This window comes from Rhineura floridana, chromosome 7 (genome assembly GCF_030035675.1).
Source record: "Rhineura floridana isolate rRhiFlo1 chromosome 7, rRhiFlo1.hap2, whole genome shotgun sequence".
Classification (NCBI taxonomy): Eukaryota; Metazoa; Chordata; class Lepidosauria; order Squamata; family Rhineuridae; genus Rhineura; species Rhineura floridana.
This window is the reverse complement of record NC_084486.1, coordinates 51,778,894-51,795,872: the sequence shown is the minus strand read 5'-3', so window position 1 is coordinate 51,795,872 and position 16,979 is coordinate 51,778,894. Positions and strand designations below refer to the sequence as shown.

At 38.3% G+C, this 16,979-nt stretch overlaps 1 protein-coding gene across 16 annotated transcripts in view; it reads left to right on the top strand.

Moving 5' to 3' along the window:
• The window catches only part of ADGRA1 (adhesion G protein-coupled receptor A1), a 588,775-nt gene that overhangs the window by 88,585 nt on the left and 483,211 nt on the right, over positions 1-16,979 (top strand). For 8 of the 16 annotated variants that reach the window (XM_061635602.1, XM_061635596.1, XM_061635594.1 and 5 more), the window contains exon 2: positions 7,189-7,260. Coding sequence is in view for 7 of the 16 variants with exons in the window: in XM_061635596.1 (XP_061491580.1) it covers positions 7,189-7,260 (72 nt within the window). In the remaining 9 variants the exon portion in view is untranslated. Of the gene's footprint in view, positions 1-2,649; positions 2,768-5,988; positions 6,072-7,188; positions 7,261-16,979 lie in introns of all 16 variants that reach the window. The other 8 variants (XM_061635607.1, XM_061635603.1, XM_061635606.1 and 5 more) reach the window with 3 other exon arrangements.

The following is a 16,979-nucleotide window of genomic DNA, read 5'->3' as shown; positions in this document are numbered from 1 at the left end:
AAAAAAATTTTAAAAAAAGTTTTTTAATACATACAATAACAAACACAAAATTCGTACAAATAATTTTTTTAAAGAGACAGGAAGAGTATCTCCTGAATCAAAAGTGCCTAAGTCTTAAGTCCATACTCATAAATGAATACATACATTGCTGCTATAGTGCTTTTTATATAAACTGTTGGTGCTCTTGCTTGTAGGCTTTAAATCTGTATCTCAATGGAGCAAGATGCGTATATAATATGGCCAGACGCGTTTCGACTTTCAAGCACATACTATACAGAATAAAAATGTATATTGTATATTCATAGAGCTTCAATTTATATGACTGATTTAATTAAAAATAATTACCTACAGTTTCTTGAGGGATAGTGGAAAACACTTACTTAACAGATTTTCACTTGGATGAAAATTAATAGGTGCAGGATAGATGCATTTCCATTAGTTCTGTATCCAAAATAAATTACAATTAGTTTTCAATATAGGAATAGATCTTTTCATTCCCATTAATAATTATTTCTTAAATTGCTTACCATTTTTTTATCCAGTTCCTCTGGACAGTTTTTATCAGTAGCATTCATATAGAAAACCCCTCAAAATATATGGGGGTTGAATGCAAATGCCTGCTCAAGGTATTTAAAAGGACTACTTGTTAAGTGAATTCAGCTGTAGGAATTATCTTAAAGTGATATCATAAAAATTGCTCTTGCTGGTTTCCAATTATCCCATAAGAGTCCATAATTATGTAATAACTCAGCATGAAAACCATACATTACCACCTTAACTTTAAAACTAATACATAATTAATATACATATATTGAATTGGTAAATCTCATTATCCAATTTGTTACTGACATTTGCTAAAACTATTGTTATAAATCTTTATTAAAAAGAGAATACATGCATAACCTGACATTGTATTGATACCTATTTTCTGTTTTCATATTAGATGTCATAATACTGGGAGCCAATTCATATCTTCATTCAGGCCTTTTGGGGCCATGGTTTTTAAAGTGTATGTCCAAAAAAGCTCTCTCTTCTTTAGTTTAGTTTCTAATGCTGTTCCTGTTCCTGTAGCCTTTTCCATAACCCAGAATTTGACATCCTTTTCTGTATGTCCATGGCTGATAAAATGTTTAACAAGGGGTGCATGTTGTCTTTTGTTCTTAATACAACTTTTATGCTCACAGATTCTCATTTTAATCTTCCTCATTGTCATGCCTACATATAGAAGGTTGCATGGGCATTTTATGATATATATAACCCCCTTGGTGTTGCAATTGAAAAATCCCCTTAAAGTATATTTTTTATTGTTACCATCGTTTAGAAATTGATGCAGTTTGATACAATTGTTGCATACACTACACTGATTACACAGAAAATCCCTACAGTTTTGGGATACAAAATAGAGTAGTTTGGTGGATTTGTGTTCCTATTTATGTTGCTGTGGACTAGGAGGTCCTTCAAGTTTTGGGCCCGTTTAAACACAAATAATGGCCTTTCTTTACACCTGGGAATATCAGATAGAAGATTCCAATATTTCAAAATGATCTCTTGTATTTTCCCATTAAATCCATCAAAAGTTAGCGGTATAGTCATTCTTGTTTCAATTGTGTTCTTTTTTCTTTGTTCAAGTAGCTGTCTCCTATCTGTCGTTTTAGCCTTGTATTTTGCTGTTTTTTAAAAAAATTTAGGGTAGCCCCTTTCTAGTAGTTGTCCAATTAGAATCTCTGCCTGTTTATCGAAATCTATTATGTTGCTGCAATTCCTGCGCAACCTGATCATCTGAGAGAAAGGTAGATTTTTTTAAATAAAGCTAGGATGGAAGCTGTCAAACTTTAGGAACGAATTGTCATCTGTTGTTTTTCTGAATGTATCTGTGGATAGTGATGAATTCTGTTTTTTTACAGTAATATCAAGGAAGTTAATTTGGGAAATACTATAGTTCATATCAAATTTTATGGATTGATGCTTGCTGTTTATATCCATCTTAAACTTCAGCAGGTCCTCCTCTGTACCTTCCCAAATGAGGAAAACATCATCCAAATATCTCTTGTAGGCATTTATATACTTAAAAAAATGATTATCATTATTCAAAATATATTCCTGTTCAAACCAATCCATAAACAGATTCGCTAACTCAGGGGCAAATTTGCACCCCATTGCTGTTCCGGATATTTGCCAATAAAACTGTGACTGGAAACTGAAGAAATTTTTCTTTAAGGCTACCTCCGCTAATGCACAAATGAAGCTAGTTGGTGGTCTATTACATACCTTCCTTTTATTTAAAGTTGATTCTATTATGTCTAAAGCCTGCTCCTGAGGTATATTTGTGTAGAGTGATACTACATCCATGGTTACTAAAAAACTGTCTTTCTTGTACAAATTTACTTATCCAAATTAAATCAGTCATATAAATTGAAGCTCTATGAATATACAATATACATTTTTATTTTTATTTTATTTTATTTTTATGTGAGAGGGTGCCAGGATAATGAACTTTGTGTTAAGATTTCAGTAAAGTGAAAAACCAAAGGAAGAATTTGGGCAAAATGTGGTGGAATAAATGGAAGTGTCAAAGCAGATAATATTTGTGACAACTAGGGCAATTCTGATGACCGAAGCCTGGCTTTCTCACACAGTGTTTTGTTACAGGATATTGCAGAAAATGTATGGAATGAAAGTTGAGTGAGATCTAATTCATATATTTGAGAGAAGGAGGATTGCAACCACAGAGGGAAATAAAGAGGCAAGACACAAAAGGTTGGATGAAGTAGGCTACATTTATTTGTTTAAATATTTATTAAACTCCCAACATATCTGCATAGGGGAAAACAAGGTGTGGGAGCTAACCAATATCCAGACTGTGGGCAAGCCAACCCTGCCAAGGATCAGGGGTAGCCCTTCCTCTGTCTCCTCCCTCTCAGGTTAATAGGGAGGCCTTTCTGCTCCACCCCCTCCCACAACTCCAGGGAAGTGCTGCAGGTTGGCCCTAAATGTGCTCCCTACCTCTGCCAGGGAGTCACACAGCCCTTCAAGCAGGTCTCAGGACTATACCCTTCCCCTTTAAAGATGCTAAGGGTGTTCACCAAACCTTTACCTCATAAGTTCCTGCACTTACTTGCCAATGTGGTAATTAGCCTTTTTAATTACTACCCCTGGTAAGCCCACCTGCCACCACATCAGTACAGAGTTGGTGAAAAAACCCTACCAACAAAGCCAATCAGCTGACAAGCAAAAATTTCCCACGGGGTCCCCCAAAAGACGACTAGCCACTGCCTGGAGGATGGGTAGCCCACTGAAGTGAAGAGGCCAAGAGAGGGGCAGGGTGGGCTTAAATAGCCCACACATCAGCCCCACCCTCACCCCAGCATTGGTGCAATTTGTGTCTGTATGCTGAAGCCGCTTGCCAGGGCCCTCCATTCTATAAGCGGCTGCAAAAGCCGCTCACTGCTTTCTGGTACAGTGTCTGTGCATGGGATTGTCACAGAAAACAAACCCACAACTCCACATATCAAATTACTTGTGAGAAGTCCTTGTCTATGAGAGATTCCAGCAATTGAAATCATCCCACCACATGTCATGCAGTAACGGGTGCAACTTGCTTGGCCTTGCCACAGAAAGGTTTGTCTGTGGAATATGGTTAGCTACTGGGTTTACACATAGCCAGTATTAAAAAGTAGAGCATTTGTAACATGTTTCAAAAATGCCTATGGTTACAATCCTGAAAACATTTTCCAATGAGCATTTCTATTGGTGAGATATATATGTATTTTCTAACATGGGAATGATCAAAAACAGGTCCTCACCCTCAATAAACGTGTCTTCCCCTGTTTATCTCCCAACATTAATACTAGAGCCACAGCTATATAAATTAGATGTTCTCAAACAGGCTTTGAACCTTTGTGAGTTAAATGTAATGGATGAATGAGTTTGTGTTACAGTCGGGCCCCGCTTTTCGGCATTCTGCTAATACGGCGGCTTTCAATTAGAGTAAGGCCCCACTCATACAACGCTTGTTCTGCTTTAACGGCATTTTTCGGGTGTCGGGCACCATTCTATTGAATGAGTTCTGCTTTTTGGCAGGTTTCGCTTTTAGGCTGAGGTCTGGAACGTAACCCGCCGTATGAGTGGGGCCCTACTGTATTACATTTTGATTTTGCCTTTTCTTCAAGGATCTCAGGGTTGTATACATGGTCACCCTCTTTATCTGCACAACAGTCCAATGAAATAGGTTAGGCTGAAAGACAATGACTGGACTAAGTTACCCAGTAAGCTTGGCGGATGATTTTGAATCCAGAGCTCCCTAGTCTAACTACTACACCACACTGCTGTTTGTTTGCCTCCTGGGCTGAATCTGGCCTACCTCTGCTTTTCAGACTGTGCTTATCTTTATGATGAATAACAACAATACCTGAGACCTTTAAAGGCACTGGTGGTCTCATTGTTTATTCTTGAAAGTTGGAAGGTGGAATGTACTTTTTCATTGTGCCAAATCAATTGCAGCCTGTTGGCCTTCAGGACACAAAGTTTTTCTTATATTTTTGCAAAAAACGTGGGGGAAGTTGATATTTGTTTTGTTTAATGTTATTAATGTTTAATTGAAATTTAAGGAATATAAAAATAATAAGTAAGCGTTTAACATGCTACACTGATTTATTTACAGGGCTTAATATTGTTTTGTTAAAAATATAATTAACATGGCCCATTAAAATAAGACTCCAGTGAGCAGTTAGAACCTAAAATGTTTCTGTATTTACAATTTTCTGTGATGCTTTCAGATTTTTCTTTCTTATTCGAAGACAAAATCATTCAGATAGAAGCGGGTGATCCCATTAAAGGGAAAACAGGTATAGAAATGAATGGTGTGCTTTCAGTCACAAAGGCCTTTTTAAAGAGGATCTTTCAGCTGCTTTTGTAAGAAAAAATGTGCCAAGTTTAACAGATTCAGTTTAATTTGGAGAGGTTTGACCTCTGATCAGTCACCTGTCATGTAGCTTGGCTTTTGCCTTTGTTGGGAAAATTCCGTCTGTAGCTAGATAGTCAGCATATCTCAATCCAGAACTCATTCCTGTCCTCACACTTCCCCAAGCCAATGTACTCATCATACAAATGGAGAAAACCAAGACTATTGCAGTTCGAATTGTTATTACCACCACCAAGATCTCAGAATGGTATACAATAATATATAAAATCTTACAAAACACACTACATAAAATCTTAAAGCATCATAAAATATGTTATGCAGTAAGATTCCAACAGGCATCTCCAGAACTCTAAAATATAATATAAGCCTTTTTGTCTTGTTTCCTCCCTAAGGCCCACAACCATATTGGTATTTCTTCTGGCAATGAAAGGCGGTATATGAATTCTTTTAAAAAAATATTATTACAGTAGAAGCTCACCAAAATGCCCCTCAGTGTATTGTGGAATCTGATATACCATAGGCGTAACCATGTCTCTCCAGTAAAATACTGTAAACCCTATTTTCATCCTCTGTGCTCCTTGTCCTTTTACTTGCCCACGGTGTTTCCAAGTCTTTTTTCCTCTCAGTGTTCTTTTTAAAAATCTATTTTCTAACGGCCCCCTCTCTCCTGCTCTTTTCCTTCCTGGTTTTTTCCCCCCTAAGGGATGCTTATCTCTTGAGACTTCTTCAAGTTCTTAGGTTACTGTCTGTGTTTTATTGTTTGTTACCTTGTTTTTTCCTTCTCTGCTTCTTCCTTCTCACTCAGTTCCTCAGCCGTGGCATTTTCTTCTTCTTCTTTAGGAACCAATACTCCTATACTTGCTGGCTTTAACCCTTGCAGTGCAGTTTTCATTATAATACAGAAGCCCTATACCACAGGTGCATCCTGACCCCCATGTTAGAGCAAGGTGCTACTGTATTATTATTATTAAACAATAATCTGAAAATGTAAAATATCTCAGTGAAGTAGGATAGAAAATGTTCTACTACATCCATTATTCCATTGTATTTCCTATCCATATTCACAGGGCTCACCACCCAAAGACAATTCTCCTGCACTTTGGTAATGAACAACCTTCATTTACCTTATTTTTTCATTAACTGTTATCTGGTAGGTCTACATACATTTATTTATTTATTTATTTATTTACTTACTTACTTACTTACTTACTTGTTTGATTTATATCCCGCCCTTCCTCCCAGCAGGAGCCCGGGGTGGTAACATTGACTTCTCAGTGTTATACAGAGGGTTGTTGTTGGCCTCACCTGTATGTAACTGTTGATATGCAAGCAAAATAAAGTAGTACTTTGTGTGATGCATCTTCTGTGGCAATTTTTATCAGGCACTGTTATTGTTCCATAATATTCTAGTAGCAAGAGCTGAGTCAAAATGGGAGGACACACTGAGTATCATTAGCATTTTGGCACATCTCAAAAAGGACCTATTGAGTGATAATGGTGTCTTTTCATTGGGCTTCTAAATGGTGTGAAAATGTTTAATGTATCCATTGACAACTATGGCACAACAAGAGATGAAATGTTCCAAGGCAGTGGGGTTGGCTCAGCAACTGAGACTTTCTTCCTCCATGAAGGGCAAGAGTTAAAAAATATCTTGTGGGCCGAACTACTACAAACACCTTTCCTACATATTCCACAACTTGAAACCGATACCACAAGATCAGGCAAGATGACCACAATGGCTTTGGTGCGCTGACATAGCATAGTTTTGGACAATCATATTTTGGATGATCATATGCAAGGATCCACAGTGTATTGTATGGAAAGGATCCTTTCCCCTTAATTCCTACAGAGCTTTGGAAAATTAAATTTAGTCTTGGTAGATTCGAACATGCCATGCCAGCAACCAGAGTGGAGAAGGCTTGCAAAAATCTGTAGGGGATTAACTACATGTTTTCTTAACTGGATGGGTAACTGTACACAAAGCATTTACAAAGCGAGCTACTTAAATGCAGGTGTTACATTTTATTCTCAGTTTCATCATGAACAGTAGCACATTGTCTTTGCTGATTACTTGGTTATTAAACAGGAGCATACTGAATTGTTTATTGCTCTACATGTTTGCTGTTTTAAGGGAAAATGCAAATGGAGCAGAGAAGTCTGTGATTAGTGTTTTATAGAATTGTCACTTACTGTAATTACATGTTTTTAATCAGTAAAATTGCTACCATGTTCTATTAACAAAATTCTTTCCTTTTACTCCTTTTTAGAATTCTGAGTAATAACAAGATCTTGTGGTTAAAGAACAACTCTTTCATTGGACTGAGATCCCTGGAGAGACTGTGAGTAGCTCTACAGTTCCCCCTGTACTCCTCCCCCCAAATACTTTCTTGTAATCATTTGGAATGTTTAAATAAATATGCAATATAAATCAGAAGCTCTGAAATGTGTATAAGATTTGAGTTTCTGGTTAGTCTTTCGATTAATAAACATAAAGAAAATGAAAACTGCACAACTGCAGTTGCGTCAATTTGGAACAAAAATAAATGGAAAGCAGAGAGGGAAATGTGCATTTGCATAACCTTTTGAAATGAAGGCTGGCAAATAAAAGATTTTGTTTTAGGTTATACTTTGTGGTTACATTAACTCTTCAGTTTTCAATCTATGCTGTGGGGTTAGCCAGCCTTTCTGAACCTGGTGCTTTCCAGATGTTTTGAACTGTAGCTCCCATCATCCTTGCTGGCTGGGGCTGATGGGAGAGCACCAGCTTGGAAATGTGTGGGGTAGCCTTATGAATAAATGGACTGGGCTGTGCCTAGTTGTAATAAACCACCAAGACAGATACTCAACAGCTGCTAGGTTTTTCTTTTGTTTTTTCACTTGGCATGTTCTGAAGAATCTGAGGACAGAGCCATACATCATTAGAAACACAGGGCTGCTATGGAAGACATAATTCTTGTATTAGAGTTCTCCTCCTCTCTCTTCAATATGTGCTGCAATTTACTCCATGTCCTCTGGACATCATATTAACAAAATTTTCAAATTCCTACAAGTGGAACCAGTAGTATAGAATATGGGGAGGAAAACAGTTTACTGATGTGAGGAGTAAGATACTATGCAATACAGAAGGGGAGATGGGTAATTGACATGGTGGTGCTATTTTTAGTTGTGTCCCTTCTTTTAAAAAAAGTGTACTTTTTGTCTTGAGTCAGCATATAAACAGATACCAAATACTTAACTGACTGTTAGTTACCGGTAGTTAGAAGAACATATGCCAAATACTTAGCTGCTAGAAGTCAGCTGTTAACTCTAGTGACCAGCTCATTGGTAAGTGGTTTCAGGATTCTGTCCTTAATTATATTTGTGTGAAACAGCTCAGTTTTCCCCATTCTTCTGAAGAGCCTTTCGTTGAAAAATGTTTCTATACACGGATGGGATTAATGATTCATCTTGTAATATGATGAGTATTCATTCTGAATAATTGTATTGTGTAAATCTAAAAACAGACCCTGAAGTTCCTAGCTGAATATATTTTACATGGTCCTTCCTAAAAATTATCCTTGTAGAGGAATGTTTGGCCAAAAAAGGGGAAAATGCCCAGCTTCTGTGCTCACCAAGATGAATAATAACCAGTATTTTTATGTCCATCCTCTTTGATGCTTGAACAGGGTTTCAATATAATACATAATTTATATCATTTGTTCATAGGGAATACTTTTAGATTCACAAAATCTGATCCTTCAGACTGGATGCCTGTTTCTTGCACAGGTAGAAAACTGCAAGAAAACTTGACTGCTCAGATCAGTTAACAAGTTCAGGCATTTTCAGGTCAATTTATAGGATTATAGACTTTAAATTTAGGGGTTGTTTCAGTTGTTAATTATAGAACTCAGCTTCAGTACTGATATGTGTTATTTGAAGTTACATTTATCTATAAACTGTGATTATGAACTACCTGCTAGAATAGAGGCCTTCACTTAAAAGGTGGGATTAACCCTGCCAAATTTCAGGTGAGTACCTCCAGAGTTTTTCATGCTGGTTACCTTTAAAATTTGCTTTTTCCAAGAAAGTTTTTTTTTTTAAAAAAGACCTTATCATATAGGGGTCAGAGTGCAAACAGCAGTAGCAAGTGAGGGAAAAATAAAAATACGATTTAATGTTAATAATATTCACTGTGGTTAGCGCTTGGAAATAATTATACAGCTACGAGAGTGGCTATATGCTATAGCCAGTAGGTAATAATAATAATTCTTAGAATGCTGGCTGGTATGATAACAAAGCTTGGCTGGCTGATAATAATAATAATATATGTAACCACACAAGCTGCCTGCTTCTTATTGTTTGTGGGTAGTACAATAAGAAGTAGGCAGTTTGTGCTGTGGTGATTGTCGTTGTTGCTGTTATTATTATACTGAATTCAGAAAACTGTGGCTAAATATGCCAACAAGGTTTAAGAATAATTCTTAGCAATCAGAAACAATTTCTTTTTTGTAAAAGAATAAGTAAATAAAGATGGGACTGGGATTGATTTTGAAAGAACAAAAACATAATAAGGTGTACAAATGCCATCCAGCCCCCTCTAAAAAAACATTTCTATGAGACAGAACTTACAAAGGATTTCTTCATTTTAAGACTTCACCCCTTCCAAGCATTGTGATTGGAGAATGCTGGGTGGGGTGATGGCATTCTAGACTTCTTCCCTCTTCCCTCACTCTGGTGTTCTCCTTTACGGTGCTGTAATTGCTCCATTTCAGAGACACCGTGTCTGGGTTCATTAGAGACTGTTTTGAGCTACAGATCTGTACAAATCTCTACAAATTGATTTGGAACTGGCTGATCTGTTCTGTAGAGATCTGTAGCTGCTTCAACACAACTTGGACAGGATATAAATAGTCCCAAATCAATTATTTGTGATTTGCACAAGTGAAGTGCAAGCCCTAGCTAACACCTCCCACTTCCAGTAAGCTGCATGGTGGCTCAGTTAGTTATCTGTATCTGACCATCCAAGTTCCTGGCTCAAGCCTGTAATCAGGATATCTAAGTCAGTTGGAAAGATTGGAAAAATGACAGCAAAATGACAGTGGTCACCAGAACAATTACCTCTGATCTTCAAAAATAGATCTCCTATCACTTCTCCTTAGCATGCCATGTTTGACTCATGCCATGTTTCATGAGGGTCACTTCAAATTAAATGTGGGAAATTTCATTATATTTTAAGAGGTGAAAGTCTTCAAATTAATTGAACTATATAATAGTGCTAGACATTATTGATGACACCAGTTCAGCACATTATGTTAAAGGACTAATATAGTAAAGATAATGAGTGCAATGTATCTAACAGAAATCTAACATAAAATGAATTGATAGCAACAGCCAAGTATTAAAAGGCTAATCGTGACTCATGTGACTATGATTAGGGTCATCACTTGAACCTAGTCTGATTTCATTAATCTACACATTTCTAAACTGTGGGGCAGGGCTATCAACTGAAGCACTGGTTTCCACTTGCAGTAAATTTGGAATAAATAAAATGAAGAAAAAAGGAAGAGTGTAGCATTAATTTCCAAGTTTTTTTCCCCTCAACAAGATTTTCTGAGACATCAGAGATGACTGGAGCTAATGATGAAATATTAAACAGGGCTGATTTGTGCTAAAGGGAGAGTCCTTGAACAACCCCAAGAGAACGTCTGCATTTGCGCTGTAATTCTAACTTACCATCAGGGAGAAATTTATTCCGACTAAATTGGGTGGTGACCGTTTCCTCCCTTTTCCTGTACCAAATGGCAGAACTTACTTACATGAGCTACTAAGGTTTAATTTTCTGAACTTTTGGGGTTTCAGGAGAGAAGCAAAATGACGCGTTTGAATAATGTGTATCTCCCAGGGATGTCAAATGGACTTGTGATCTTACAAACAATTTAATGCATTTTAACCATCTGTAGCACTTTAGTTGGCTTAGCCCTGCTTCAGCTCCATGAGTGCAATCTAGTGACCTCATTCACATGTCATGGTGATCCATTATGAATGATTTATGGTAGATGTGCAGATGGTTCCTGCTTTGCTCCTCCCCTAGTGTGAGCAGGAGCAATAAGCCACTTTCCTGGGGTTCGTGGTTTGTTTTCCTCCAAACAAACCATGATTTGAAGCCAAGGTTTATTCTTGACTTTGTGACGTGACTCGTGAGTGGAGTAAACCATGACCTCCAGTTTAGAAACAACGTTAGGCCAAGTAGTATGGCTCATTTCTTTTGGTCATGTTGTGGGAGGAACAAAGCAGGAGCCATCTACTCATTACTAATTGCTTACTTTGATGTGAAAACCAGCCAAGTGGGGGTGGGGTTTTTCCCTGCTGTTTGCAATTTTTTTTTTTAACAAACAGGATAAATGATACAGTGTTGCTGTAACACACCAGAGGTGTACACAGCCATCAAAGAATATGCGTATGTTTACAACACACACACACACAATGCAAAATGGTACAAAGAACCCTTCAGGGACTGATGTGGTTCACATGACACACTAACCCAAACCTTATAATCCTTGGCTTAGTGAGATCATGTGGGCTCCCAGATCAGCCGCTTTGCTGTTCCGTGGCCCTTTCTGCTGCCAAGCCAAAGTTTAGCTTAGCATGTCATTCGAGCCAGGGCTTGTGGTTGAGATCTCACTAACAGTGGGCGGTAGCCAAGGCTTGTTCTTGGTTTACGGCCTGTGGTCATTGAGGAGAGAACTTAACCACAAAAATCAGTTCTGTTGAAACACTAAGTCAAACCTTGGTTAGCAGAAAAAAAGACTGGGGAGGAGCAAAGTGAGCTGTGAGTTCCTCTCCAAGATCCCGCATGCTTGCACAGCCTCATTAAGGTAAGGCTTGGCTTAGTGTGTTGCATGAACCACTGTCTCCTAATGACAATAACAGATGTGAGTGTAACGGAATGGAACATATTTTATCTGTAGTTAGATTAAGTTGTGTTGTTGTGTACATGGTTGGTTGGTTTAATTATTATTTTTATTATTTAATTTAATTTCTATACCGCCCAAAGCCAAAAGGCTCTCTGGGCGGTGTACATAAGAGTAAAACAGCAACATAAAATACAAAAACATAGAAATAAATAGCAAAAACAGAACAAATAATTAAATAGCATTAAAATACAATAAAATACAATTAAAGTGTAGTTAAAACAAGCAAAGACTCACATACATACACACACCAATCTGATTCACACCACACAGCATACATCCGGCGACAATGTCCCACGCCGAAGACTCTCCTCGCGCAGTGCAGTGGCAACGATGAAATAGGCTGGGACCTGGTCCTGCAGGGCATGGCAGCTGTTAATAGCAGCAGTCCAGCAGGAAGGGTGGTGGTGGTGACAGCCAGGGGAAGCAGCACAGCAGCAGCAGATGACGAGGGGCTCTCCCTCCCTGGCAGCGCAATGTTCCTCTTCCTGCAGGCAGAAGGTCTCCCAGGCCTCTCAGCCAGCCAGCCTATATATCCCTCCAAGGAGGGACAGGTGGAAAAGGTTAGCCACAGCTGGCTGAGTACCTGGGACCTGGTCCTGCAGGTCGTGGCAGCTGTTAATAGCAGCAGTCCAGCAGGAAGGGTGGTGGTGGTATGATTGTTTGATTGATTGATGTACGGTGGTTGGGAAGAGTGAGTTGATTTGCTTTTGCCTAATTGTCAATCATGTTGTTTAAAAATGAAGAATTTGTACTTTTTAGTAGATTTTCATTAGTAATATTTTATTCCTTGATGTTTAGAGGATATTTTGCTTTGTTTACTATGAATTTTCCTTGTATTTTAACTGATTTTTATGTGCAATGTTTATTTTTATTGGTTTTAATTATATACCCAAACAAACAAAAAACAAAAGGAAATTGTTGAGGTGTCAAATAAAAAGGAAGGGAATTGTAAATACTACCACTGATCACTTAACTCATGGTTCTTGGGCATAATACAATTATATATTTAAATTGAAAAATCTGATTTACAATGTTTATAGATATATCATTGCTAGGAGATGCTCTGTTCCCCTCACAATCAGAGTGGCTGACTGTTAAACCACTCTGGCCACTGGAGCTCTGTCAGGGGAATAGGAGTCTCCTCTCAGCACCCTTCACAAACTGCACTTCCCATGATTCTTTGGGGGAAGCCATGACTGTCTAAAGTGAAATAAAGGTCTGGTGTGGGTGTGGCCCCCTATTTAGCCAAGCAGCTGTTAGTCTGGCTTTTAGAATAGTGACAGTTGGTTCTTACTGAGCATGCCCGGGCTTATCACTAATCTCAATGCTAAATTTCTAAAATTAATTAAAAATCAGCCCAGCATTTTTTTAACTGTTAAACTGCAGAAGATGAAGGTCAGAGTATGGGGCAAGGTCAGTAATAGGATTCCAGGTACTCTGTGAATATGGCTGATTTTTAATGAATTTCAGCAGATTAAGAGAACTCTGACAGAAAAAAGTCCAAAAGGGACCTGGCTTTCCTCCCTTGCTTTTTAGAGTTTGAACTCTCTATTCTGTCTGACTGTTTTGTGTATCACCATGAAACCTGAGAGGGTTTTTAAACAAGTGTTTCTGAGTTCAGGACTATAAGTTTTGAAAGTTTTTGTTTTGAAATGAGCTTATGGAAAGCATCAGAATGCCATGGGGGGTATTTTCAATTTAACATTGCGAATGCAAAAAATCCACGCTGGCTATAGTATAAAGCCATTCTCGTGGCTGTATAATTACAAACCTTATACTGCCTGACTATGAAACACTTGGTTAATAATCCTGTAAATTTTCATGCCAATACAACACCCTCCTCTGAGAACCTACAGGTTAAACTGAAAAATGGGAGTAAAAAAAACCCAGAAGCATTGTGGGCTTTTCCCCAAGATGTCATAATTTGTAGAAATTCATTCCAAATCATGTTCCTAGAGTACCTGTAATCCTATCACTGACCTTGCCCCTTACTATGAGCCTCATCTTTTGGTGTTCAAAGGTTTTTTTAAAATGCATGGCTGATTTTAAAATAATTTAAGAAAATTAGCATTGGAGTCTATGACTATGCATTGCTTGTGCAGTAAGAAGCAACAACAAGTGATCTAAAAACCCAACTAACAGCTGTTTGGCTTGAAGCCAATGTAGTCCATTTGCTAACCAGGGTTTTCTTCAGTTTAAATTTGGATGGGAGACTACATGCATCTGTTGTAGAATACCCTGTTTTGCTGCAACACTTAGTTTAAACACTTTGTTTTGGGAGTTCTCTTACTCCAGCTAGTCTGTAAAATACGTCTTTTTAAAAAGTAGTAATCCATTATTTTTGCCATTATATTAAATGTGATTTATATATATATAGAAATCAGCTGTGACCTTCCTGTATTTTGTTCATAACAGTGTCCAAAAAATTTGTAAAAAAAACTGCTAGATAATACTGATTGGCAAATTCAGTAAAGGAAAAAGAACTGTGGTACCCAAGTGTTGCTTTTTCCTTCTTTGGTATGATTCATTTTCCTTTGGTGTATTGGCAGATTGGATTAAATCCTACCCGCATGCTGACTTGCAAATAAATCCCACTGAGTATAATGGGACTTATTCCTGGCAAGTGGGGTTAGGATCACAGCTCCATAGAGAAGTGGGCACCAGGTTGCATAAGGCTGGGATGGTTTGTGTGATTGCCTTGAACATCACTATGGCAAAGTATACCAGCCAGGGATCCAAAAATCAGGGGAAAGAGTCTGAGGAGAATCTTTTATTCTTAATCCTGTTTCATATCCAGTCATCCAGTGGCTAAAGTGAATGCTCCAGTGGAGCAGGAGACCTGGCCTCATCTCTGGCCTACCAATTTTTAAAAATGCAATTTGGGTTGGTCTTCACAGTCCAATCCACTTCCTGTGTTGCTTGGAAGAATTTGATAACATGTGCTTCTGCGTTCTTAAACCACAAGGTTTTTTTTTTTTTCCTGTTAGTGAATTAGCTGTTGGCTGAGATCAGGCAAGAGCCAACCTTGGATGGCTTTGGCTGAAAGCTATTTACCCAGACATTTTCCTGACTATGTATCTGGTTCCTGATGTTGGTCCTCTGATTTTTTTTTTTATTTTGTGGTTTGATTTATTTGATTGTATTGATTAGATTTTATTGTATGGTATATTGTTGGTTTTATTGTGTGAATTGCTTTGATAGTTTTTATGGAAGTGAAAAGTGATATAGTTTTTTAATAATAAACAAATAGAAGCAGATTGCTGCTTTCATAGTTCTGTATTTTTCCTTGTACCTTATGTCACTGCTGCTGCTTATGCCCCGATGGTGTCACCATAGCCGAATGATATGCAATCTTAGTATTGAAGTAAAATGTCTACATTATTCTCCAAAGTTTACAGTTTACTATTATTTCTGTTAAATGTATTTAAATGGACTATGACACTCAAAAGGTTCTGTTATAAGTGTTATGAGATTTCACTTGAGAGAGAGCCCATCTTCAAGAACTGTCTTCATATTACGTACTATGTTCCTTTCATTGGTGCAGTATAGAGTTAATGGCCAGAATCCAGATAACTCTGTGCACCTCTGCTGGCTATGGTGGATTGTACTTCGCAGTGAAAAAGTCTTGCTTGCACAGACAGTGTAATGAATTGCAGTGTAATGAAATACTGAGAGCAAGAAATGGAGATATTAAATTGGTCTCTTCTTACATCAGGAGAAAAACCTGTGAAAATCATGTCTTGGTGGTACTACACCAGTGAAACTAGTTTAAATTACAGGGATTAACTTTACTAATTGTTGGAGAAAGTGGTAGTAGAAAGATACATATTTGCCTTTGTGGTGGAAACATTCACCAGTTGCTACATTCTGGGGAAATAAGTAAAATCGCTGGGTGGTATCCATCTAACACATTCCGTCAGCCAAATATTTACATTTTATGTAGCAGAATTTACCCCCCCCTCCCTCTGTGCACTCCCTAAAACTGTTCTGGATTCCCCCCCGGAGCAGTTTTGGGGAGAGTGTGTGGAGGGTGGGAGTGCCATTGCACAATCGTATATCCTTGTGCTGATGAAGCAGTCACTTAGTGCTACTTTGGATCCAACCAGCTATATAAAAAATATTTTAAAAAACCAAAAATGCCTATCTTTAAAGATACTACTATATATATCAAAGCTAAATGATTAGTAATGTTAGTTTGGCAGCAACCACCACAATCTCAGTACATTGGTAAAACTATTGGTATGTGTGTGGACCTGTGGTATAAAAACGGAATGGCTTTTGACCATAGTTTAGAAGTTGCACTTGGCAAAAGGACACATGAAACCAGACGTGTTCTTTACTGTATGGCATGATTCTATTTTTAATACCAAAACTGGACAGGAATCACCACTGAGACACTATTCTGGAGCCTAGTGGGATCCTTGAAAAAAAAAGAGAGAGAGAGAGAGAGAAAATATGGCCATGTAGTTTAGTTAATATCTATTTACAATATTTGTATTGATTTAGTTTTAATCAAATAAAATAAATAACAGGGCTGCAGAAGATACTAAGGGCACAATCCAACTGCTATTTACACTGGACTGAGGGGAGTTGGATATGGTCTTGGCCCAGCGGGCTTAGCTGGCCTACACTGGCAGAAGCCCCTCATCTTGGCTGAGCCGAGGTAGAGCTGGGACCCAGCCGGTTCAGCTGAGGGTCTTCTGGGGAAGCCCAGCCCAGTGGGAGGGAAGCCAGTAGAAGCTGGCTGAAGGCCCCAAAACAGGGTGTTCTGGGGGCATATCAGAGGAGGGAGGGGGGAGTAGTCCACATGTAGCTTGTGTTTGGAGCTCTCCTGGAAGTCCTGATCCAGGCAAAAGTTACAGTGGGAAAAAGGTTGGTCTAAGAAAATAATTGCAATGAAAGTCAATGGAGAGTGCTTACTCCCCAGTAGGGGTATTTGTGAGAACTGTCTTTTACTTTCTTTTTCCTGCATGCAGCTCCTGGCTGAGCCGGTGTTCAGTCAGCCCAGAGGCTCCTGAATAACAATTGGATGCTGCACACCTTCCAGCTGGCTCCCCTTCTGCCAACTCCCCCTGAGTTGGATTGCTCTTCCCAATGCAGGTGGC